General features: G+C 28.7%; 2 protein-coding genes across 5 annotated transcripts; both read left to right on the forward strand.

Moving 5' to 3' along the window:
* Positions 1-3,509: 3,509 nt before the first annotated feature.
* Positions 3,510-19,786, forward strand: LOC145743518 (uncharacterized). 2 transcript variants are annotated; one of them, XM_082561503.1, is made up of 14 exons: positions 3,510-5,595; positions 5,830-5,874; positions 6,792-6,987; positions 7,076-7,148; positions 7,388-7,443; positions 8,485-8,929; positions 9,006-9,207; positions 10,215-10,431; positions 10,525-10,637; positions 13,860-13,983; positions 14,450-14,903; positions 15,391-15,489; positions 15,659-15,748; positions 16,352-19,015. In XM_082561503.1, exons 1-14 carry the CDS (start codon positions 4,038-4,040, stop codon positions 16,373-16,375), a joined length of 3,696 nt encoding a protein of 1,231 aa, XP_082417629.1. In that variant the 5' UTR covers positions 3,510-4,037; the 3' UTR covers positions 16,376-19,015. The 2 variants fall into 2 exon arrangements, with proteins under 2 accessions (XP_082417629.1, XP_082417628.1); XM_082561502.1 differs by lacking the exon at positions 16,352-19,015 and adding an exon at positions 19,024-19,786 and having other exon boundaries at positions 3,564-5,595.
* A 992-nt stretch (positions 19,787-20,778) lies between these two features.
* LOC145741696 (uncharacterized) lies at positions 20,779-26,518 on the forward strand. Of its 3 annotated transcripts, none has more exons than XM_082559330.1 (9): positions 20,779-21,100; positions 21,265-21,321; positions 21,520-21,659; positions 21,750-21,827; positions 22,676-22,780; positions 22,975-24,440; positions 24,562-24,630; positions 24,821-24,976; positions 25,603-26,518. In XM_082559330.1, exons 3-9 carry the CDS (start codon positions 21,541-21,543, stop codon positions 25,605-25,607), a joined length of 1,998 nt encoding a protein of 665 aa, XP_082415456.1. In that variant the 5' UTR covers positions 20,779-21,100; positions 21,265-21,321; positions 21,520-21,540; the 3' UTR covers positions 25,608-26,518. The 3 variants fall into 3 exon arrangements, with proteins under 3 accessions (XP_082415456.1, XP_082415457.1, XP_082415458.1); XM_082559331.1 differs by having other exon boundaries at positions 21,520-21,656; XM_082559332.1 differs by lacking the exon at positions 21,520-21,659.

Here is a 26,518-nt window from a genome sequence, read left to right on the forward strand (position 1 = left end):
TCTTGTTAAAAATGCTTATTAATAAAAAGGGTTTTCAAACCTCAACCACTGCTTTACCTGACTTGGGTGTGTAAAAACTTTGAATTTTGATTGAATTTAGGTGGTCAACAATTACTTAAATTGTTTATTTCATGTATAATTAAATATTGATCTTGTTTAGAGCATATTCATATGATTTTTTTTGTAAAATAACTTGTTTTTTGTTATTTTTTTATGCTTTTAAAGTTTCCAATTAAAAACACTTAATATTAAATATTTTTAAACAACTAAGTAAACGTTATTTTATGTTGTTTAGATTTCGACATGGATTTAGAATTATTTTCAATGCACAATTAAAAGTAAGTTTTAAAAAATCTGTTTTTAAGAACATTTATTTTTCAACATTTTTATAAATAACATTTAAATTTTGGTTGATAAAGCACAGTTGGTGATGCTGAAGTTCTTTTAAAGAACAGACTTTTTGATAAGGAACACAATGGTCGTCAGGCCAGGAATCACATAAAGTTAGTTATTATATTCATTTAATTACAAATTTATGTTTTTACAGAATTTTTAAATTTTGGTATTTTATTTTAAAAGTTCCAAATTTGTTGTTAGCCTGTTTACATGCGCTTAAACCGTGTGTTCTCTCGTTTTTGCTACGCGAGAAAAAGGCGAACTTTTTCCAGTTCAAAATATTGTAATTTACTTTTTTCTTATAAAAAAATCTCAAAAATTTTATTGTTTTAAAGTTATGCTTAATGTTTTTGTCTAGCTTAAAAACATTAATAGTAAAATATTATTTAAAAAATAGGGTCACGTATGTTGTCCGGCTCTAAACAAAACAACCGGCAGCGTGATGTAGTGGTAAGAACACTTGCTACACAAATGAGATCGTTCGTTCAATTCCCACTGCTCTCATGCTTTAGCGCCCTTGAGTAAGGCGCTATAAACGGTATGAACTCCTGCTGAGCCAGCACTTAATCAGCAGGATTATTATCGGGCATTAACAATTTATAATATCCCAAACTGCCACAGGCAACTCGAGACTGGGTCAGAGTAACTGTTGTTACTTTATGTTTAAGTCGCGCATTCGACTTTCCCACATTAAGGATAAAGATATACACAGAAAAAAAACGTCCCGTTAACCGTAGGAAAGAATTTAGGAGGACCGTAGTGTAATTTTGTCTAGAACTGGACAACATACGTGACCCAAAAAATATTTAATATTTTAAAACTCAAAAATACATTTGGGTTTCAAGCAGATCAAACTGTTGTTGCTTTGTTTTAAAGATTTTTATTTTTTTTTATTTATTTTATTTGTCATGACTCTGTGACCTAGCTTTTTGAAATGCTTGCAATCATTTTAATTTTTTTTAATATGCTTTTGGGGGAATACCCAGTTGGTAAAAAAAGGCACATAAAAAAGCGGTTGTGAGCCAGAGTCAGTTGGTTAAAATCATTTGCGCTTTATAGAAGTCGCCAAAAAAATTTAAAAAAGGTAGTTATAATGTTTTATCAGTTAAAAACTGTTGCTTAGTTTTTGTGAAAAAAACACAAAATTGTTACCAATATAATTCTGAATTACAGCAGTTTTAATAAACGTTATGTGTTAAATACAAACGAATTATTATTTACAATGAATTGACAAGATTCAACAAAATAATATAGAATAAAAGCATAATCATAAAAAAGCATAGCAAAAACAAGTTATTTTCTTATATTTAGTATGACACTAGAGTAAAAAAAAATTGTCGCATATCAAGATCATAAAATGGCGCGGGCGCCCAACAGCCGATCTTTGCTTGTCGCGCAACAGGCCGATCTCTACTAGTCGCGCACCGGGTAAACATACAGTTTTTGCGGAACAACTTATAATGAATAGGTCGGGTAGATATATAACGCGAAGTTTCTTGGGTAACCTTTCATTAATTATAAAGCACTAGATCGCAATACATTTATCACAAAGAAAATTACATTACAACACAAATACCAAATTTCGGTTCCTTATTTTTATTTCTTTTTATTTTTTAAACTGAATTTACCCCCCGGCCGTTAAAGCATAGATATTACATTACACGTTAAAGCATAGATATTACATGTAATGTAATATCTATGGTTAAAGTTCGTTTAGTTTACGAAGGTTCACCTTTTTTAGTTTACAAAAAAAATTTTACACCCAATTATTAAAACTTTAAAAAACATTTTGTTTAAATAAACAATCATTAAATTCAACACAAATATATATTACATTTTTTTAATTTAACTTAAATATTATATTAAAAACAGTATTGCGCAATAGAAATCATAAAAATATTATAAATTAAACGTCGATAAAAAAGCAGATGACATTTGATTTTAGAATAAAAAAATTTGTCAGTAATATTTATTAAAAAAATCGTATAAGTTTAAGTTAATTAGAAATATTTGACACGCTTTTAGTTATTCTAGAACATTGTAATTTATTGTACAATCTTAGTTATCGAAAAAACAGTTATCTTTTAACGAATATAATATGGCTATAAAGACGTCGATATACAGTTTTAGCGACTAAATTTAGAATCTTGTGTTGTACAGTATTTATTTTGTAAGTAGGTTAAACGATGTGTTTTAACATAATTTTTATTGTTTGTAATTAACATATGTTTAAGAATTACTTAACAGTAAAAGTTTAATATTTGCTTGTTTCTGTTAAAAACATTTGTTGTCACCTTGATTAAAAAATTTTAACTTAGTTAACAACTTTCATCATTTTATTTATTTTTTTGTGATAAGAATATTGAAATTTGTAATCATTTCTGTTGTTTTATTTATTTAACTTTTATTTAAAGTAAAACATTTAAACAGGTTCTGCTTGTAGCAAATTTTTTTTCTTGTAGTTTTCTCTATCGCTGTATTGTCTACTTTTACAGTTAAATCATTAACTTGATACTTCCCTTTTTTTAAAGCCCTTTAAACTTGAGCTAACTCTCGCATGTAGTTAAACAGTCTAAAATCGACGAGCCTTTCTCTTTTTTAGATTGTTACAAGCTCGCGTATTCTCATTCATGTATGAAAAAGTTGCCTAAACCAAGCGCTATAAAGGGTGAATTTACTTTTTCCTCTATTTTACGTTAGTTTTTATTAAATGCGTTCAATGATCAAAAATGGTACACATTTAACAATTTCATTGTTTACTGGGTTTTGCTTGAACCTTTTTTTTTTTGATTGACTTTAAAAATCTTGAAATGGATATAATCTTACTAAATCAAATGTAGGTTTATAAAAATTCCCGCTTTTAATGTTGTTTACACATTGATCACACAATGTATGATTTCTAGGCAGGGTATATTTTAAACTATCATTAAACATTTATATTTAAAAAGCGCATTACTTTTTGCTAAAACTTTTGACTTGTTGATTGTATATAAATTATTTTTTATTGTTTGATTTGCAGTATCAAACTACAAAACAAGACTTTTTCTTTTTTAGGTATATATATATAATATTGCTATATAAAACTTTTTACGATATGATTATAATTTAAGTAAATATTAGTATTTGCGATTGTTACTGTAAATCACAAAAAGCTAATATTTAAAATGTTCAATCATGACTTAGTTGGTAAACATGGGTTAATCTTGTTTTTTGTTTTAATATTGCTTTTTTTAAATTTGGAGTTTAGTTTGTTTAATGCTGACATCTAACGGTATATTTTACTTCAATTTTTAGACACATTTAATTGAGTAGTAATACAATTAAAATGAGAACTATTTTGGTCATAGTTGCATAATTTTCATACAAATATTTAAACAATTTTTAAAGTTTGTAACTTTCAATTTACATAATGCAAACATTAATGACATTTTTTTTGTTTTGTTATTTTTTTCTTTTTGGTTTAAAATAACTTTTACAAAATAACTTTTACACATAAAATAAACTAGAATATTAAATCAAAATGGTGTTTAACATTATTTATAAAAGTGGCGTCACGGCATAACAGTTAAAATAATATTTAATGCGGTTTATTGTGAGTGTTAAAATTTTTATTTTGTCATTTTAAAGGTTTTCTATTTTTAATGCCCCCTAAAGTAAAAATGAAAAGTAAGGTTTTTATTTTGCAAATTTCTTTAATTTGTTTTGCAATTATTGATGCCAGTTTAAATAATCGGCCAACAGATGGCGACAGCGACTGCATAGGTGAAGCTCAAGGTGAAAATGAAGGCGAAGGTGAAAAGGATGGGAGGGGGGGCTTATCAATGGTTAAATCCTATTCAAACAGAATCCGAGGAGGGAATGGCGAAATGGTACCTGATGAAGCTAGCTACTGTGTTAGATGTGGTGATGCCGGGTACCATTTCCAGCAGCCTACTGAATATAAGGATTTGGTAACACCATTGGTAAATGCCCCCTCGTTAAAAAAGGTGCCAAAAAAAATTAAAAAACATCTTGAAACAAACTGGAAAGTGGAGGAAATTTTTAAACATTTTCGCCTATTTCATGACTCTAAATCTAAAGAAGCAAAAATCCTAAAAGAAAAAAATTGTTCCAAAATTGAAATCGCCCAAAATGTTTATTATGACTGTGAAAATTGTGATTCTGACCTTTGCTTAGAAGTTCAGCCTAGAGATCTTAAGTGTTTTCATGCTGTTCACTGCAATAACCTTGAACTAGAGTTATCTTTACCTGAATTTAAAAAGGTCGATTCTTTTATGAAGAATGCGAACACTGATGTGAAGTTTATGTCTGTATTTGAGATATTTTGGATTTTTATATTCCCATTGCTTATCTTTTTCCATGTTGTTGCTTTTATTCTGACTGAGAAGAAAAACTGTAAAAGTTGTCCCTTATTTTCTGTCTTATTAAACATTACTAAAAACTGTTGTGGAATCAATAAAAATAAGAATGAATTGGAAAGTGGGCAATATCTGTTGTTAACTTTCTCATCTAGTGTTGATCAGATTAATAATGGAAGTCCAGTAGATGTTCCCTCTAACAGTGATCCTGAACCCAATATTCAAGATGAAGATGAACAAGAAGCTTTTCAAGATGGTGAAACTTCAAAGGTGGCACATGAAAATAGCTTAAACCATCAACTTTTTTTAGGTGCGCAATCTTCATTGGACTTAAACCAAACAGAAAGTTTGTTTTCCTGGCATTATAATTGGACGTTATTGTTAATGCGGTTTGTTCACTGGTTTGGAACAGTATATGCTTACACAGCGTGTTTTATCATTAATGTGATCCTACTCTACTTTGAAATAGCCTTAAACAAAAACATCAGCTCATCATTAGCTTTAAAAGAAACACCAAACCTTGAAGAAAATCAACAAATCAATGATGATAATGACCAGTTCATTAACGAACAAAATAGCCAACCAGTTAATCAGCAAAACCAACCCGATAAACAACCAAATAACGAGCAAAATAAAAATTTAGTTACTGGACAAATTAACCAACAAAATGTTCAAAAATCTACAAAAAACACCCAAGAAAATAACCCAAAGAAACTTGAAAATATTGAACTCCAAGAAGAAGAAAAAGAAGCTACCATTATTCTAGAAAATCGTGAAAGAAATGTGGAAAGAACTTTAGCTGCACCTGCACCCCCAGCTCCTGTTTTTACTGCTCACCAAAGTAAGTAAAAACTAAGATTGGTGTAAAAAAAACACAAACTCTTTTAATTAATAAATATTTTTTCGGTGTATATACTCACGTTTAAATATATGTAAGTTATAAATTTCTTTTAAAGGTCATTGAGTATTAAGCAAATCATCGAACTTGGCATTTTGTTTGGCTCGCTGTAGCTCTTCTGTGCCACCATGCATTTAGTAGTTACTCCTAGCTAAAATTGAACTACTTTTTATTTAGATTCAGACCCGGAGTTGTTATCGTATCATGTGAGCATTCCATCTGGTAATTATTTGTTTATTGTGAATTTTATATTTGTTAAAAAAACAGATGATAAAATTGTGTGTTTTTGCATTTTTAACTTGTGGTTATGCATGATTGGTATGTTAGGAATGTTGCTGCTGTTTTTACCCGGTGACACTTTTAAAAGTAGCTTTATTATTTTTAAGGTAATGCAATAAAATACAAATTTTTTTTGAACCTCTTAATATTTTTAATATAAGCATACAATAATAACTAAAAATTATTTCTTAATCCTGAGCTAAATTGGTATTTAAATGTTAAATTATAATTAATTAATCCCATTAATTTTCAAGGTATTGAAAATCAAAACTAATTAAATTAAGCCTGTTTAAAGTCTGGGCGTATTTATTTTAAACTTAACCTTGGAAGTCATTAGGGAGTGCCTGGTATCATGATAATATCAAGTGCTACCAGGTAAGGCATGTACGGCATTGCAGCAAGATGTGTCTGCATTGAAATCTTTAACATTTTTTCAAAAATTGCACCATGAAAGATTAAATGGCTCAATGAGTATGTTACAGTAGGACAATAGTATTAAAAAGACTCATAACTTTAACTTTTTCTTAACTGTGGCACCACAACAATGTGTATCTTATGATTGTGTATAACAATCTGACTGTGCTTTAATTACACTTGCAACACATAGAAGTAATTAATCCAGACAATAAACATGTAAATTTCATCATATAATAAATGTTTTGTATTTAAATTGCAACATAAATGTATCACTAATTTCATAGTTTTATTGTATTTTTTGGTGATTATGTTGTTCACTTTAGTCAAGTTGAAGAAAATCAAACTAAAAATGGGTACCATGTCTGAGTAAACGTTTAAATGAAAGATGTTTTAAATATTAGTCTTTTAGTCAGATATTAAAAATGGAGTAACAATATATTTAGGTAATAGTAAAGAAGAATCGTATCGGCTTTTGACTTTTCAAAACTTTCCAAGTTTTGTTGAGATTAACAAAGATAATTATGCTCGAGGAGGTTTTTACTATGGAGGTACACGGGACAAGGTTATTTGCTTTGCTTGTAGAGGTTCCAAGGAGAATTTGCAGCCCAGTCATGATCCATTTGGTCTTAGTATGCACAAGTATGTGGGGTTGTAATAAATGGAAGACAAAAATAAAGGCCAAACCCGATTTTATTTTAATATTTTAAATAAAAATATTTATTTTTAGCCCATCTTGTGGATTTGCCCAACGTTTAAGCGACTGTGGAAATATTCCAATTAATCGAACACCTGCTGGAAACGTAAGTTTTTTTTTAATAATAGTTAAAATGCTTGTCTAAAAGGATCTTTGTCGCTAATATATATTAGGTTTAATAATTTCTTAAAAATTTAATTTAATATATGAAATATTAAATACTTGAGCATACTTAAGTTAAGTGGTTCAATATTATATTTACCACTTTGAAGTTTAGATAGGCTGAATATTTAATTAAATTTAAAAAGAGGCAACTAAAAAATTTACAATCAAACATTAATTTAGTTGTTTCAACAACAGCCTGCTAGAAACAACGTTAATATTCACTTCGGCCAAAATGGGTGAGTTTTTATCACTTTTTGATTTGTGCATACTTTTGAAGTATAGTAACAAAATAGGGTAAATTTCCTGGGGATTTTTATTTTAAAGATCTGAAATAATTATTTTTTTTGTCTTTGTTTGTCTATAAACTTACAAGTGTGTTAAAGTTACTGTTTCTTTATTAATATTGTTGTTTTGCTATGGATATAATAATGTGTGTGTGTGTGTGTGTGTGTGTGTGTGTGTGTGGCTATGAAACGGATGTAGGCTAAAGTATGTATTATATATATAGAATATAACGTTTGTATAGTTTGAAGTATCATTAACTTTATAAGTATTGGTTGTGTGAGTGGTTTTGCACCATTAGGACGGTTTCCCATGGGAAATACCTACTTCTACTCCCACATATGGTTATGTTGCAACAATTTATTATTGATTAGGGAGTTCTTACTTTATTTAAATGTTATAACTAAAACATTGGTATTAGAACAAACTGTTATATTGTTTAACCATTAAAATTGCTTTTACACAAAATTTATATAAAAAAATACTTTTAACGAAATATTTGAAATTGATTGTAATGGTCGGACATCATACGTGGCTGGGTTTTTTCCTAAAAACAGGATGTACTTAAATTATTCATAGCTTTGTTTTAAGAATAACGTCATTTGTGTTTAAATTACATCATAAAAAAAAACAGTATTCTTTTTTTGGTTCTGTTAAAATCACAAAAAATTTTATTAAACAAGTAGTGTATACCTTTCATACCTTAATTTTAGAAAGGTTAAGAAGTTCCAGGTATGCTGATAAAAAGTCGACTTTTCGTTAATATTAAAACCTCTATTTTATTTGAACAAATTTAAATAAAAAAATTTAAACATTTTGTAATCTTCATTTAAATCCTGATTCCAAGCTCATGCTAATGTAGTTTGTCACATAAATTATTAAGACGCTGTTTTTTGTTTTAGGCATGCTATGAAAAGTGCTTTTTTTGTGATTCTTTTACCAATTTTTTATATTTATATTTTTTTATATATAGCATGTCATAATTGTCTTAACAGAGCTAGCATTAATGTTGCAAACAACACAAATCGTCAAAACAACCCTGTTTACCAAACTGCACGACCAGTAAACACTCGTGCCAATCCTAACGAGGAAGTTCCATTTGAACGACAACTTGCAAATGTGATTGACCCCCAACATGAGGCACTGTTGAAGAGACTTAACCTCCGAGATGAGTTAGATCGACTAACAACATTCGCAAGATGGCCTAATCATCCCCCAACCCCATCTGGAAGGGATATGGCATCAGCTGGGTGGTTTTATTTGGGTAATTTGGACCGCTCACAATGTTTTTCATGTGGTGGGGTCTTAAGAAATTGGAGGTTGTACGATAACCCCCTAACTGAACATAAAAAACATTTTCCTAACTGTAAAATGGCGCAGGAAAGAGAACATCGAAATATTCCTGATCGCAACTCACCAAGCTATAGGCCTATGAGAAATGTAAGCAATAACCTATAAGTCCAACTTAAATTATTCTGTGAACATTTTATTTAATTTTTTTAATTTAATTTTTAAGCAACGAAACATGCCAGCACCAAGACGACAAAATTTCCCACTTACCAGCCAACAAAGAGAAAACCTGAGGACTATGTTTCCCTGTTTGTATGCCAATTCTCCCCACATGGAAAACCATCAAAATCGAATTAATACTTTCACAGATTGGAGTTACACCGATGCATCTGTTAGTGATATAGCTGCTGCAGGATTCTATTATTTAGGTTTGTGTTTATTTTAAATTATATTTCAATGCCTAAAAAAGCCAGTTTTACAATTCTTTACAATCTATAGTTTAAAGGTGAATTGTAGTTGCATAGCAGTTTACTGTTTAAATTTTCTGTGGAAATACCAAGGAAGTGAAGATGGTTTAAGGAAGTATCAACTTACTAAATGCGGGTTAGAATTTAAAGGAAGCTGTTTGGGGAACAGTAAACAAATGGTAGACAATAATAAAAGAAAAAAATGGTAGAAAGTAAAATCATCATTAAACAGTGTTTAGAAAATGTAAGACAGTAGAAAAAAATTAAAATGGTGGTTAGAAAATGTGAGACAGTAGAAAAAAAATTTAAAAAGGTGGTTAGAAAATGGCAGGCAGTAGAAATAAATTAAAATGGTGGTTAGAAAATGTAAGACAGTAGAAACAAAATAAAATGGTGGTTAGAAAATGTAAGACAGTAGAAATAAAATAAAATGGTGGTTAGAAAATGTAAGACAGAAACAAAATAAAATGGTGGTTAGAAAATGGCAGGCAGTAGAAATAAATTAAAAAGGTTGTTAGAAAATGTAAGACAGTAGAAACAAAATAAAATGGTGGTTAGAAAATGGCAGATAGTAGAAACAAAATAAAATGGTGGTTAGAAAATGTAAGACAGTGGAAAAAATTAAAAAGGTGGTTAGAAAATGTAAGACAGTAGAAATAAATTAAAATGTGGTTAGAAAATGCAGGGAAACAAAATAAAATGGTGGTTAGAAAATGGCAAGCAGTAGAAAAAAATTAAAATGGTGGTTAGAAAATGGCAGACAGTAGAAACAAATTACAGTGGTGGTTGAAAATTGACAGACAGTAGAACACATAAAAATGGTAGTTGGAAAATGGCAGGCAGTAGAAACAAATTAAAATGGTGGTTAGAAAATGGCAGACAGTAGAAACAAAAAAGTGGTTATTTAGCTAATCAGGTTAAGTAGTTGTTCTTCGATTAATAGATAAAAACTTATAATTTAATTACAGGCAGTAGAGATCGTGTAAAATGTTGGTACTGTAACGGTGGATTACAGAATTGGGATTACCATGATGACCCTTGGTCAGAACATGCGAAGTGGTATCCAAGTTGTGAATTTTTGCTACAAAACAAGGGACTTGATTTTGTTAATTCAGTCGTTGAGAGATTTCCAAATTTACATCGTCCTACGCTTAGAACTCCAGGACAAGATGTACCACCTTCCGGGTAAGTTTTATTTTTGAGTTATTTTTGGTTTGGATGATAATAAATACTTGAAATGTTTTCTTAAATTTATAGCAAATAAATATTCTATTTAAGGATGCAAGGCCCCTCACCTCCAGTCCCGATTGTTGACCCCCAAGATCAAATGAGAAGGGAAGCAAGGGAGTTGGATGAAGCTCTAAAAACTGAAGTTGCAAAAACTGTCATCGGTAAGTTATAAGTAAAACATATTTAGGCTTTAATAAAAAAATTAAATAATTATTTAAATGCTGAAACCTTTTATTGGATTTTAATTTAAGTTAACTTTTTTTTGTAAGAGTATTATTAAGAATTTGTATTTGTTTCCCAAGAGACTATTTTTTATCAAATTACGAGTCATTATAAATGCTTAAAATAGGGAATATTTGGGGAATAAAAGGGGTTAAAATACTTTTTGTTTCAAAGGAAGATCCTAAGATTGTAATATAATAGAAAAGTGGCTAATACATTTGTAACTAAATATATTTACCAAGGCAACTAATTGATCGTTGCTACAGGGTTACATTGGTTTTAAATTACACTAAAAGCTTAACCGTTAAAAGATTACTTTGTTGTGTTGTAATTTAAGATTATGTGTTACTTAGCAGTAAAATTATTAATTAATTAATTATTACAAAATGTTTTTTTTTTAAACATTTTTTAATGTGTTAATATTTTGTGAATATATTTAATATAAGATATTTGTTAACACCTACTAATCTAAATTTTTTTTTGAGGTGGATTTTCTCTAATAATATTTCTCTTTTAATATATTTGTCATTCACAAAAAGGATGTAAAATGTCTGTCATTAAAAAGTGATATAGGCTTGTCTGTATAAATAAAGTGCTTTCCTGTGTCTAAAATATTTACTTTAAAAGGGAAACCTTACTTAATAAGATTTTAAGTAAATTTGGTTTATTTATTGATTTTTTTAAAAGGTTTAAAATCTCAAGTAAGGATCGGTTCCTGTTCTGGTTTAGAAATACTTTTGGTATGTTTTCCTTTTTATAATATAATATGGTTTGTGAAAACAAGATAATATGATTTGTGTTGTTATAGAGAGTAGTATAACATATTTGTTATTATTCCGGTTTGTCCAGTTGTCTAGTAACACAGGATAATATTTTTACAATGTTATGATACCAACTTGAACAAATTATAATAGGATTTTGTTTTGCCTTCAAGCTATGCATAATTTGGTTTATAAAGTTTTAAAATATTTTTAGTATATTAAACATTTTAATTTTAAGGTTGTTCAACCTTTTTACTTGTTGTTTTTGTAGCAATAATAGTGTAAAATATCATTAATCTAAAAGAATAATGGTACAATAAAAACTTAATTTGTTTACATTGTAGGCCATTGCATAACTTTTGTTGTTAAAATATTTGCATTAAAGTTTAAATATTTGCATTAAATTGTGGTTTAAATTAAATCTTATAAAATGATGTTGCAATTTTTACCTTGTACAAACTGGTATATTTGCCATTTATTGTTTGTGCTAACTTGTTCTGGCTGGTACAGCAAACAAAAAAGAGAAAATTTTTAACTGAAATTTAACAATAAAAATTGTTTGCAGGGATTTAAAAATAAAACTGTATTTTGTAAGAATGAGTTGAAATTAAGTTTGTTGTCTTATAAGTTTTCATAAAATAAATGTTGTAAGTTTTCAATTGACAATAATTTCACCATAGTAATCAAACAATGTTCTTTGTGTAAAAGGTCGTGACTCTGTTGAAATTTCTTTGTTATTTTGTCTTTAAAGGTTGCAATATCATATCTTAGTTCCTTAAGATTTTGTAATATTAAACCCATTAAGTTAAAGTTTGTTCTTTGCTGCACCCTTTTATAAATACCATCAGCCAATCAAATACCTTCCTTGGCTTTAATATTTACTGAAGTTAAACATTAAAATTTATGAATCAAATTTATGGTGGTTGACATTTACTTGCAAAAGTTTTCAAATAAATGCAAGAAAAAATTTAAAGAATGTCGATGTAAATATTTACTGCAAATATGCAACAGTGCAAAGAATTAGATTGCAGCATTTGTTTTAATTAAACTTATGGTGCAATCTAGTTGCAAAATATTTGGCCTAAAATGATTAAATGAATGGTTGTATGCCAAATCATGTTGTTTACTCCTGTCTATACAAAGTTTAAACTGTGATCAATATTTTATAAATGATGCATTTCCGTGAATTGAATAATGGCCTAAATGTTGCAATATGTGTGCTATTATTCATATTTAAAATTAAAAAAATATTGTTTTTGCAGCTTTTTTGTAATAATAGTAGTGTTGAAAATAATATCTAAAATAATATTTGCATTGTGGAAAAATATTTTAAATGACTTTGCTTTAAAAAAATGTAATATAAAATGACAATGCATTATTCTTTTTAAGTCTTAAATTAAATGTAAGCGATGACCTTTTACGTCAGCTGGTTTAGCTAGTTGGTATTTTGTAAAAAGAAAAAGGGGGGGAAAAAAAGGTTCTTTGGGCGTGGGGAAAGTACCAGGTAAAGTACTTCTTAATATTTTTTGGTGATGTCCTTGGTACTAAAAGTAAGGAGGTTGTAACTACAATAAAATTTATAAGCTTTGCTAAATTAGGTTTACCATTGCTAACTTAATGGGGTTCTATTGCTAGCTTGTTAAAAAAATTTATGTCCAAAGTTTAATGTACAAAATTCAATGTCAAACAAAATTAGCAGAAATGCAAGCTTTGATTTAATTTGGTCTTACACAAAAATTGCTTGTTTACAAATCTAATGGTTAAGTCTTATGACTTTTGCGTAATTATAATTACCTCATGCTCACAAGATTATTTTTTTTGTAAAAGTTGCTTAAATTTTTGGTTTTGAACTTAAGCTTTTCAATAGCAGATTTACCATTCAAAAAATAAGCCTAAGCATTTTTGCAAAATTTGCATTGTTTGTGCGAACAAAATTTTTACCAAATTAGGAATTGGATTTTTTTGGTTTTTGCCTTTTTTTCTATGTCTATAAAAGGTTAAATGCAACTGTGTTAACATTTTTACAACTTTCTTTTTAAGCTGAAACAACTTAACTGACATAACTAAAGTGCAAGTACTTTAACAATTCTTACATTTTGCAGCTTATTTCATTATCAGATATATCATTAATATTAAATATATTGTTAATTGAAATCCTCAAGAATAAGTAATAGTTTTGTAAATCTTATGTTTTTATATAAAAATGTGACAAAAGTCCCTATAGCCCCCTTTTTTCTATGCTTTAATATTTTAAATTTTTTGTAACTTGACACTTGTTTATGTTACTAACTTATTTTTATCAATCTTTTTTTCTTCAGCTATTATTTTTTATGGTGAGCTCTGACAATAGTTACCTTTTAAATAAAATTAAAAAAAGTTTTGCAAAATTTTTTTCACCAGGAATGGGGTTTGAAGAAGCATCAGTAAGAGAGGTCATGAGGTCACAAATAGAGGATCACAGCGCCCCCTACCAGTCAGCTTCTGCCTTGCTTGATGCAGTCATGGAATATGAAGCCAATCAAAGGTTGCTTAAAAAAACAGTTTAAAAGTTTTGAATAAAACTATTTTTATTTAATGTGAACATGTATACCAATTAAAAATACTTAGCCATAGAAAATCTAATTTTATTTTGTATTTGAAGGTTAGGTTATATGCTTAAATTACCATGTTTAAAATAATTGGCAGATTTTATTTTCAAGGTTATATCATAAAAACTTAAAACAGTTTTTTAGTTGTTCATGTCCAAAAAATATTTTTTGTGCTGGTTTTTTAACAATATATGTTGCCTTTTTTAAACAACATAAGGATTGTTTTGTTATTGTAATAATAATATATTAGATAGTTTCTATAATAATGCTTTAAAACGAATAATAATATCTTAATTTAATTAATCATATTTAATTATCTTAGATGTGAAAAGGTATTCTATCCACCTAAACTCGAGGTAACATTTGTTGAATCTGATTTTTAAACTTAAAATTAATTTTTAGTGCTCAAAGGCAACCATCTGAAACCCAGTTACAAACACCTATGACAACAGAAACAAGTTTCCTATTTTCTAACATAGACCCCTTGTTTACCCCATCCACAGACCCTAGCTCAATATCCTATCTATCCCCACCCAGTTACTCTGAATCTGGGGTACCGTCAGGTTTCAGTCTCTTATCTACCCCTACATCGAGTTTTGATTTCACTAACCCACCTTTGGATACTTTTGATAATAACCCACTTTTTACTTCCGGACCATTTCTTGCTCCCTCTACTGGACAGACTCCACCAATTTTTGCTAGTTCAGGTTTAACTCAGTCAACTCCACAAACAGGGGCAAATTTACCCCCTATAACCACCCAAGCACCATTAAGTGGAAGTCAAAACCCAGAGTTAATGGAGACACAAGAAAACATTGAATTGGTCGACCAAACTGATGTGGAGATGAACAATGAGGTAAGTTAAAGTCAGGAGAAGACATAGGACTTTTTTGTATGCTCTTTATTGTCTGAGTTTACGATTAGTTTACGATCAACTTTACTTAATCATTAAATAATGTTTAACTATGTGTTGCAACTATTTAAAGTTTGAGGGGGCATTATATTAGACCCTGATATCAGGCCATAATTCTTTTTACATTTGTTTATTTGGGGTTATTATTGCCAACGTGATTAAACAGGAGTGCCTATACGATTAAGTATTATTTATGATGGGTTAAAGGTTAAATAAAGTAATGCAATGTTTATCAGAAGTTGTTAAAGTGTAACTAGAATCAAGTTCAAAGAACTAATATAGTTTATTACAGTATCATATACAATAATGTTTTTTAATAGTAGCAAACTCATTTTAAAAATAGTTGTCAACTCTTGAAACGTTTTCCATTTGAAAATTTATACACTCAATCTTGTACATATTTTTTAATTTTTTTTAATTAAATTTATAGCCTTCTCCTAGCTCCTCAGAAGCCTCGGTTATGACGAACCAATCACATTTAAGCGAGTCGAATGTTCAACCAAAGCTATTGAATACTGCTCAAAATAACGTAAGCGAATTTTTTGAGATTTATTTTTAGTTTTGGAATTTTCAGTCTAAAAATTCGTCAGCGTGGTGTTGTGGTCAGAACTATTTCTACACTACATTAGGTCCGGGGCTCGATCCCCTGTGATCCCCTGCTGAACCACAAAACAAAAAAACTAACGACTATCTTATAGGTTTCGGAGGGAGCACCAGAACCAACACCAGAAGAAAAACAGAAGTTACAAAAACGTCTTCAACAACTTAAAGATGAAATGCTCTGCAAGGTTTGTGTTTAATTGAAAATTTTATTTCAAAAACTAAATTAAACATTTTATCTTCATACTAAAAAAAGGTAAAATGAAAATATAGATTTAATTTAAAAGTTATTTTAAAACCAAAATCAGCTGAATAAATAAATTTTAATAAGTAAAAAGAAACTAGTTAAAATAATTTATTATTTTAAAACAAAAAGAATTGTGGATTTTGATATATTTCAGTTGCCCAAAAAAGAAAGTAAACTTAGTTATGTTATAAATATTAATGTTTAAGTGCTAAAATATATTTTAATTTGTTTTACTTTTTTTATAATGAGTTTTTTATTGTTGTTATATGTCTATGTGTGGTTCAGTAAATATTATTATTGAACTAAATTATTATAACTTGCATGGTTTAAAACAAAACATGTTGTTGTGGTGTTGATCCAATGAATTGTGAATATAGGCATAAAAGTTGTTTTGTCAGATATTTTATTCAAACAATGATTCATTTACTACGAATTTAAAACAACAGTTCACGGAAACCTGTAAAGTTATCCATGTAATCGTTTATAGTTTTTTATTATATGTCCTTGTAAACAAGATTGTATTTTATATTTTGGCAAATTTCAGGGCTTCCAACACTACAGTAAGTAGCGCAATACCTTGTGGGGAATAACCTGGTGTTTCACCTGACTGGGATTTTTGGATTTTTATTTGGCGTATATATACCATTCGTTCGTGACGTTAGAAACCTTTGTTCGTGACGTTAGAAACCTTTGTTCGTGACGTTAGAAACCTTTGTTCGTGACGTTAGAAACCATAACAAAAAACGCTTAACTACACTTGAATAATTGTTCAGTTTATTAAGAATTTTTTTGACTCTTTTTTTGAAAGCATCGCTGTTTATCATTTATCATTAACTGTGTGACGACTTAAAAATCTTTGACAAAAAACAGTCTTGTTTTTTTTTCTCCTATGCTAAGCAAACCATATTTGATTATAATAAATTGCCTCTGCCGATGTCCGCTCTTATTTATATTCCCATAAATTCTAAAATTACAGTTTGGTTCTGGCGCCAATTTTGTTTGCCGCGCTTTTAACGGTAAAAAAAGGTTATAATTTTGTTTGGTTCGTGGATAAGCCGGTTATCTCTTCCCGCCAACATTGTATTTCAATAAAAAGTTCGTTAAATTTAAAATTTTAAAACTCTTGTAAAAAATGTTAAGTGTGTAATTGTATGTGTAGTGTTACTTACCTAGCTAAAAAAAAAATAGAATAAACTTAAGAATTACCTAATATTGTAAGAATTTAACTTTGTATTTAAATTATTTGCGTGGGGCTATTGACTTGTCAACTATCTAGGAATTTGAAACATTTTTAGGAGAATTAAGTTTAGTTATCATGTAATTCGCATTCTTTAAATAAATCATGTTGTTACAAATCTTGAATTTCGAAATGTTTGTGTCACATAAAAATTTTTCGTTAAATGACGACAAACATTAATAAAAAAATGAAATGTTTTTATTTCCCTGTTAAAGTTGTTTTCAAAACATTTAATTTTGTATTACATGCTTGAATTTATGTTTACTAAATAATCGGATGTTGAACGTATATATTCAATGTCGCAATCTTAATGTTCAAGTTTATATATAAATTTTTAAAAAGCATACACATACAAAATATTATTAATAATTTATTTTTAAATTTTTCTATTTTAACGTCAAGTAGGAAATATTACTCCATTGAACAGATGTTGTAAACAAATATTGATTGTGATTAAGATAATATGGTTTTGTGACGTAAGAAGCAATTGACGTGAGATTAAAAACATGTCTTAAGCATATCTTATTTTAAACCTATATTTGTATACCTTAGTCGACCTTGTAACATAAAAATCAACATTGCATAAAATTCTATTTACTTTAATGTTAAATATCTCGGTGAACTGGTGTTCTGCGAAATAGGTGTTTTAAAAAAAAACTGTTTAAATTTAAAAAAAGCTTAAAATATTAAAGTGTTGTTTAATTTTTGATAATTTTTAAAGTTTGTTTGCATTGCTGATATGTTATCAAAATTAATCTTCAAAAATTGGGTTATACCCTGTGAAACCTTTTTTTAATATTAGGTAACGGTAATGAGAGCTAGTAATTTACGATAAAGAAAAAAATTAAAATTGAAGTGTCGTAACTCCGAAACGTGATCTTTACTTCCTTTGTAGCCTTTTTTTTACATATTACAACATTTTAAAATTTTACCTATTTCAAAATTCTGATTTAAATTTTGTAATTTGTATATTTAAGGGGTTAAATGTGTAAAATTTAACAAACCTCTATTTGCTAGTTAAACATTTTAAACACTTTTATTAAATGCCAAATCATTATTGCAACTTTAACATTTTGTTGCGTCACAATGTTAGTTCTTACGTAAGTAGTCCCCAAGTATTGATTTTTTTGGGGGTTTTGTGGTAATCAGGTCATTGATAAAACTTTTGAAATTTGTTGAATCACAAAGATAACCGCCGCCTTAAGTGTTGCACAATATTTTAAAATGGCTGTTAAATTTTGGGAATTGTCCAACAACAAAAAATCAAATTTCAATAAAACCTTTTTTTCTGAATTTTTTACAAGAAATGGTTTTAACGCAATATTTTTTATTAGAAAAGGGAAGTTGTGAAGATATATAACATATTCTTCTCCGAATTATAGCTCCCCCTTTTTCCCACACATATTTGGTTTTAGCTGTAAATTGTTGGTTATACACGGTAATAATCGAACCTCTTTACGTCACAATACTTTATTTACGGTGATATATAATTCCACCTGTATCGTTGAGAATTTTAAAATTACTTATTATCTTAGCCGTTGTAACGTAAATTACTTTGTTCAGAAAAAATTAATACTTTAAAGTTTTTTTGTTGCCAGAAACTTTAATAAAAATTGCCTTTTTTTATTTTTACTTGGTAATTTTGCCTTAACTTTTGTTTATTCTAGTTATTTAAGTTCTACATATTTTTAAAACGCTTCTTTGGCGCCCCCTTACGCTTGTTTTTTTATCGATTTGGCGCAAATTATCTTGGAACGCTTTAAAGCGCTGTTCTTTTAATCGTATATAAATAAAGTTTTATTAAAAAAAGTAAATTTGAAAAAAGTAAAAACTTAAATTTATTACAGGTATGTTTGTAAGTATAACGTTTGCTGATTTTTACAATAAATACATCTTACAATTTAAAAGTTTAACGCATTTAATTTTTTAAGCATTTTTGTAGAAGTTAAATTTAATCTTTTAATGTTTTTTTCATTTAGGTTTGCCTTGACCAACAGGCAAACATGGTTTTTATTCCATGTGGTCATATCTGCTGTTGTATGAATTGTACAAAAGCTCTGCGACATTGTCCCATTTGCCGAAAAAAGATCCAGCAAGCGGTCAAAACTTACACGTCCTAGTAATTGGGTTGTACATTCCAGCATTTGTCACACCTTGTAAAGTATTTTCTTTTTTGTGTAGCTTTTATAAAGCATTTAAATATCTTAATAGGGTAAATCGAATGTAGTCAAATTTTTTTGGCACTTTTGGCTCTAGTAAGGAGTATTGTAAATATTTAGTAGTACAATAATCGCCGTTAATTATTTTAAATTTGCCAGAGATTCTGTAAATATTATTTCATGTTTGGACCAAATTTAAATTGTTGAGGGTGACAAATGTTGGGGTGTACAATCCAATTATGACGTGTAAATAACTGCTTTGTGTTGAAGAAACGAAAAGTGTCGACCGATGTCGATCTAATTCAGATGAAGTTTATAAAAAAATGAACAAAATAAAAGACAAAAAAAATACAAAATAAAAAAAAAACTTAATAAAAAAAAATAAAAAATTAAAATAAATTAACAAAAAAAAAATACAAAATTTAAAAAAGGGGAAAAAAAATTTTAAACTAAAAAAAAAATAAAAAAGTTTATAAACGAAAAAATTTAAAAAAGTTAAAATATTAAAACGTATTAAAAAATTTTGCTATTGTGAACAAAATGTTACGCCATGTTTCCTTTTTTCACCTTTTTTCATGTTTTTTCATGTTTCCTTTTTTCACCTTTTTTCATGTTTTTTTTTCATGTTTCATTTGCTTAATTCTCTATGCATAGTAACTAGTTTGTTTTTGTTGATAAGGTTATTAAACCTTTTATCATTTTGTTTAGTTGTATGTTTAAATAACGTAAATTTTTTTAGAATTGTTTATTTTGTCGTATGTTTTAACTATTTAACTTTGATAACAAACTTAATCAGGTGTGTGGTGTTAAAAAATTAAAATCTAATTTTATTTTGATCTTTATTTGTTGTATATGCATTGTAACAAATCATTTTCATTAAATCTTAAGTGTCTTTTAAAGATTTGTTAAATTTTGACAAAATCTGCTTTAATTTAAGTTTTAGAATAAATTAAACTTTTAGACAAGGGACTGGACGTACGTTTAATAAACGACCTTTGTCGATTAAGTTTTAAATTAAGAATTTTTTACGCTATTAGAAACTTATTTTATTTACATCTAGCGATGGGTATATAAAAATTGGCCGAATTGTATCGGAGACCTTAAGTAAGTAAAAAAATATATTTGTAAAAATTTTCTGGTAGACATAGGTTGGGTCAGTACTATAAGCTCCACTACATGAAGTTAATATCATTAGTTTGTTCTCTGCTAATTCTAAGCTGTAATGCTCTCTTTAAGTAAGGTACTTGTAAACGATACACACTCCTACTTATCTTAAAACAAATCAGCAGGTTAATACCGAGACAATTTAAATAAAATGTTAAACTAAAAAGTCAACTTTGGACTGGGTTACGGTATGAAATGTTTCTATTTTGGTAACAAGTGTTATTATACTGAATGTTGCGTACTTTCTACATTGAGGATAAATGAAAAAAATGTTTTATGACGTCTTCTGTGATCACGTGATCAAAATAAATCTACCGCGCGTTTCTATTGGCTGCATAAGAAGGCGTTGTTTCTAGTAGTTCATGCTTTTAACCGCCAACACTAAATTTTAACAAGACTGTTGGACTTGGACGATCTTGAATTTTTTTTAATATTGTTTAAATTTATTTCAGTGTTTATAATTAAGAACAATTTAGGGTTTTTAGAAGACTATTTTATAGGATTTTAAATCAACTTGTTGTAATATTAATTGTTTATCTTATTTATTATTTACTTTCATCAATCACGGACAACCCAAATAAAAATAAAACTAACAGTCAGACAGGTATTTTTTCAATGAAGTCATCATATTCACTTTGCTATTGTGAATTTACATCCAAAGAATTTTAAAAGTTTCTTAAATGGCGTCATCAAGTTCAAGTAAAAAACCAATTCCTAATGTGGCCAGAAAAGGGTAATTAAAAACTGATTTTAAACAAGAATTAATCTTTTGTTAGTTTGTTACTGTAGAGACTGAGAGACAAAAACTAAACGTTGCTTAGTATTTTTAATGCCCCAAAAATGTTTATAAATTTGCAAAACACTTAAATGTAAAATAAAAATGACTTTATTTTTTAGAGGATCTGAAGAAATGGCTAAAAGTAACCCAGCTATAGATGGAAATAATAGCTTAAGGTATTTTGATTTTTTAAACAATTTAAACCTTGCAAATTTTTTTCAAACCCTTTCTTTAAGCACTTTAGTAGAGTTTTTAAATGCGCTGTAGTAAAGCGCAGAAATAAAATTAAAAAAAAAATTGAAATAATCTGCACATAAAAATTTTACTCTAAGTTATAGAGAAAAACCAAATCAAATTTTTTGATGTATATTTAGACAATATAAATTTTCAAGGAAATGAATATTGTTATGTATGGAAGTAAAGCTGGGGTAAATAGGTTATTAAGGCACAAGGTGAAAGATTCGAGTGTATTTGCTGGCATTTTGAAGTCATGTGGTAACAATAACTTAAGGTGGTGGGTGGTAGTAAGTTAATACAAACTATATTTAATTTATGCTCTGTTTGTATTCAAGATCATATCTTTAACTAAACTTTTTTTTTGAAGGCCACCAACTAACAAAATTCCGCCCAGAAGAAGGCACAGGTCTTTAACTGTAGAAAACAATTTACCAAGAAGTGTAGAGTGAGTCAAGTTTTTAAATAATTCTATTTGTTTTACCTCGATTTTACCTAAAAGAATTTTAAAATTAGTTATGTTGTTTACTAAAATAGGTATTATAATCGACCAAATTTCTTATGAAATACTATTAATTAAATTAGTAAATCTTTTGAGTAGAATAATTGGATCACTTGTACTTTACTGTTCTCAAAAAAACTCTTGTACTTTGCGGTCATAGCTAATTCTCTCTCGTACTTCTAGGTACAACTTCATTCTTTTCGAACTTTAAGGTCCTACCTGATTTTTTCTCATACTAAACTAGCCAAACTAATTCTCTTTCCTAAGATTTTCAAAGAACTGTTAAATACAAGTGATCAGAATATTTAATAGAACTTATCTACACATATGCAAAACTCTTATATTATAAAAGAAATTTTTAATACACTAAACTTCATTTGTTTTATATTTTAACTTCCCTTAAGGTTTCAATTGTTGGTAATTAAGATGGTAATTATGTTAATTGGTTGTTTTTTTGTATATGCATTGGTAAGTTTAATGTTGTGGTGAAGGAAATGTTTCAAGTTTGTTTTGTACCTGTTAGATTTTCATATTTATTAGCATAATAAACAACATGTTTTTTCATTATATGCAATGAAAAGAGTTACTGTTTGTTGTGCCAACTTTTAAGTTCATATTTATGTTTTACAAAAATTCTTAGACTACCCTAATTAGTTGAATAAGCCTTAGTTACAAATACAAATTATATGTAATTAAAATTGCTGTCTTATTGTCCTAATGTATTTTAGTTGTTTAAAAGTGTGTTTTATTTTAGTTAAAAAGTAAACAAAAACTTTAAAAATGTTATATTTTAGATTATCAGATTCTGAAACTCATAGTTTGCCTTCTAACTTGGAAATCGAATTGTCTTCAAACACATTCTGTGGACAGGATACAAGTGGTGAAATTATTGGATCAGGGTAAATCAATATTTAAAAAAAATCTTCATAACTTTTCAGATAATAAACAAAAGTGAATAAATCCGGTGAAAACAAAATACGTTTAATTTTATTTTCTATGTTTAAAAACGGTTGATTTAATAAGCAGTAGACATTAACTTTTAGTTGATTTTTAATGTAACCTGTTGTGATTTTAATATATTTGAACTTTGCAGAAATCTTTTAAACCCTTTAAGCAATTCATCAGATGATGATTCAAGTAGTTCTGGATCAAGCCATTATGCTGGAGAAAATCTTACGGTGTCCGGCCCAATCTCAAATACAGCAACAACCAGTTTGGAACAGCTTGAAACCAATATTCCATCATGTAGTGGTCCAAAAGTTACTATTACAGGGCCTTCTGACAACCAAAATCAACCAAAGCTGTCCAATTTATCAGATTCTGTATCACAAAATCAACCAGAACTGTCTAATTCACCAGATTCTGCATTACAAAATGAACCAGAGCTGTCCAATTCACCAGATTCTGCATCACAAGATCAACCAGAGCTGTCAAATTTACTAGATTCTGCATCACAAAATCAACAAGAGCTGTCCAATTCACCAGATTCTGCATCACAAGATCAACCAGAGCTGTCAAATTTACTAGATTCTGCATCACAAAATCAACCAGAGCTGTCAAATTTACCAGATTCTGCATTACAAAATGAACCAGAGCTGTCCAATTTACCAGATTCTGCATCACAAAATCAACCAGAGCTGTCCAATTTACCAGATTCTGCATCACAAAATCAACCAGAGCTGTCAAATTTACCAGATTCTGCATCACAAAATCAACCAGAGCTGTCAAATTTACCAGATTCTGCATCACAAAATCAACCAGAGCTGTCAAATTTACCAGATTCTGCATTACAAAATCAACCAGAGCTCTCCAATTTCCCAGATTCTGCATTACAAAATCAACCAGAGCTGTCAAATTTACCAGATTCTGCATTACAAAATCAACCAGAGCTGTCCAATTCACCAGATTCTGCATCACAAAATCAACCAGAGCTGTCCTATTCACCAGATTCTGCACTACAAAATGAACCAGAGCTGCCCAATTCACCAGATTCTGCATCACAAAATCAACCAGAGCTGCCCAATTTACTAGATTCTGCATCACAAAATGAACCAGAGCTGCCCAATTCACCAGATTTTGCACTACAAAATGAACCAGAGCTGCCCAATTCACCAGATTCTGCATCACAAAATCAACCAGAGCTGTTCAATTCACCAGATTCTGCATTACAAAATCAACCAGAGCTGTCAAATTCACCAGATTCTGCATCACAAAATCAACCAGAGCTGTCAAATTTACCAGATTCTGCATCACAAAATCAACCAGAGCTGCCCAATTCACCAGATTCTGCATCACAAAATCAACCTGAGCTGTCAAATTTACCAGATTCTGCATCACAAAATCAACCAGAGCTGCCCAATTCACCAGAAACTGCATTACAAAATCAACCAGAGCTGCCCAATTCACCAGATTCTGCATCACAAAATCAACCTGAGCTGCCCAATTCACCAGATTCTGCATTACTAAATCTACCAGAGTTGCAAGAAATACCAGATATCGATTATGCCGGATTAGAAGTTGATGAACCAATTCAAAGACCAGAGGTTTTACCAGAAGACGGTTAGTTTAAAATTTTCATATTTGATGAATGTAATATTTAGTATGCAACAGTTTGATACTGCATTGTTGCTGACTAAATAAAATTTTATTTTTAATTAAAGTTTTTTATTGTAATTTATAGAAATACCCCTTCATCCAGACTTTATATCAGATGAAATATCGGTACATACTGAAACTGTGCCAGACTTGGGTATAAAAAATTTGATTTTAGTCAATTGGTCAATTGTGTTAAGAGCAAATTTATTATTAATTTGTATCCAAGTATAAAAAATAAGTGTCGGATTTTGATAAAAGTGTTAACTTAGTATAACTTTACTATAAAATAATTTGCAACATTTTCACAAAATTGTCACAGTAAACTTTTTTACTTTAAACTACAGATCAACAAAATTGGATTCTCTCTACAACTGATTCCTTTACCAACTATCCATTATGGATTTACGATGAAACTGTAACAACATGGATGTACGTACAGCATCAAACATGGGTGTGGGATTACTACTTACCCCCTGGTTATCAGGGAACAATTCCAGATGGTAAGTGATAATATACATGGTAACACAGCAAATTGTGAAAGAATTGGTTTATACTTTTTAAATTTAAGTTTAGACAACATGTAACTTATTGTAGCGGTAAAAACACCTGGCTTAGCAACGTTAAGTCCTGGGTTTAAATCTTGCTACTTGTACATGGGTCCTAAATTAGTTACTTTAAACTGTAAACTTCAACTGTCCGGTAATTATATTGGGTACCTATAAACTATACAGGATCGAATGGATCGAATGTATATCGAATGGATCAAATGGATAGGATGGATCGAATGGATAGGATGGAACAAAAATATTGCATAAATTAAACCCTACCCCGACCCTCACCCATTCAGAATAAGCATAATGCATGTGATCCATTCGGTCCATTCGATCTGTTTGGTCCATTCGATCCATTTGGTTTAATCAAAAACCATTTGATATATGTTTGGGTACATTCTATTTATTCGATCCATTCGATCCTGTATAGTTTATAGGTACCGATTATATTTGGTAATATCCTAACTGACAAAGTCAACTTAAGATAATCAATGTTACGCTTGAAATTCTGCCTTTCCATATCTAGGATACATAAATAAATATTAATTTCTGAACTAAAATTTATGAAATTAAAGGTTAAGATGGCAAGCAACATAACTTCGTGAAGAAAAAGTGATATTCAACTAAACAACTAACTAGACTATAAATTGAAAAAAAAAATATTTTTTTTTTATATATTTTTGTGAGTTTTTTGTTTTCAAATTTTTAACTAGATTTTTTTTAAATACAGCACTAATTTGTTTAAAATTTTAAATCATATTTACAAATATTAAATTTATGAAAATTTAGTTCATATATTTTAAATAAAGTTTGTTTTATATTTTTTAAAGACGTTTTACAAAATAACATAAATTTTTTTGTATACAAATTTATTTTATAATTTAACTGATTATATATCAATTAAAATGGTAATTTTACATTTTTGATAACTTTTTTTAAAGGTCATCAAAATTTCATACTAAAATTTTTTTAAATTTTATGTTAGCTAATTTGTATAGATTTTAGTAGTTTTTAAACTTTTAGTCAAAAAAAAAAATACAAAAGTTAAAAAATAAAAAAAAAGTATCGCCTTTTTTGTTATATATCTTTTAATTATGTATTATACTGTGTTGATTAATTGTATATATATATATTCATGGATTAAGTAAAAATCTGTAACAATTTTGTTCTATGTGCCAATGGTAAAAATGTTTTTATCCTTTTAACCGGTGCTGCTGTTATACCATATTGGTGCATATTAATATGCTGTAATACCATATTGGTAAATATTTAAATATGTAAATAATACAACATAGCGTAGCAACGTTTATTAAATTTAAATTTATTTAAAGTGGTGTTTTACACTGATATTAACAGATTGATTTTTGTGCCATAGATGTTCTCGAATTGTTGTGTTTAAAAAATAAACTTAATTCGAGCAAATAAAAAGCTAATTTTGAATTATTTGTAGGTTAACTTTAATTTGATACACTATGTATGGGATTGTACTGT

The sequence above is a fragment of the Corella eumyota genome, chromosome 2 (genome assembly GCF_963082875.1).
Source record: "Corella eumyota chromosome 2, kaCorEumy4.1, whole genome shotgun sequence".
Taxonomy (NCBI): domain Eukaryota; kingdom Metazoa; phylum Chordata; class Ascidiacea; order Phlebobranchia; family Corellidae; genus Corella; species Corella eumyota.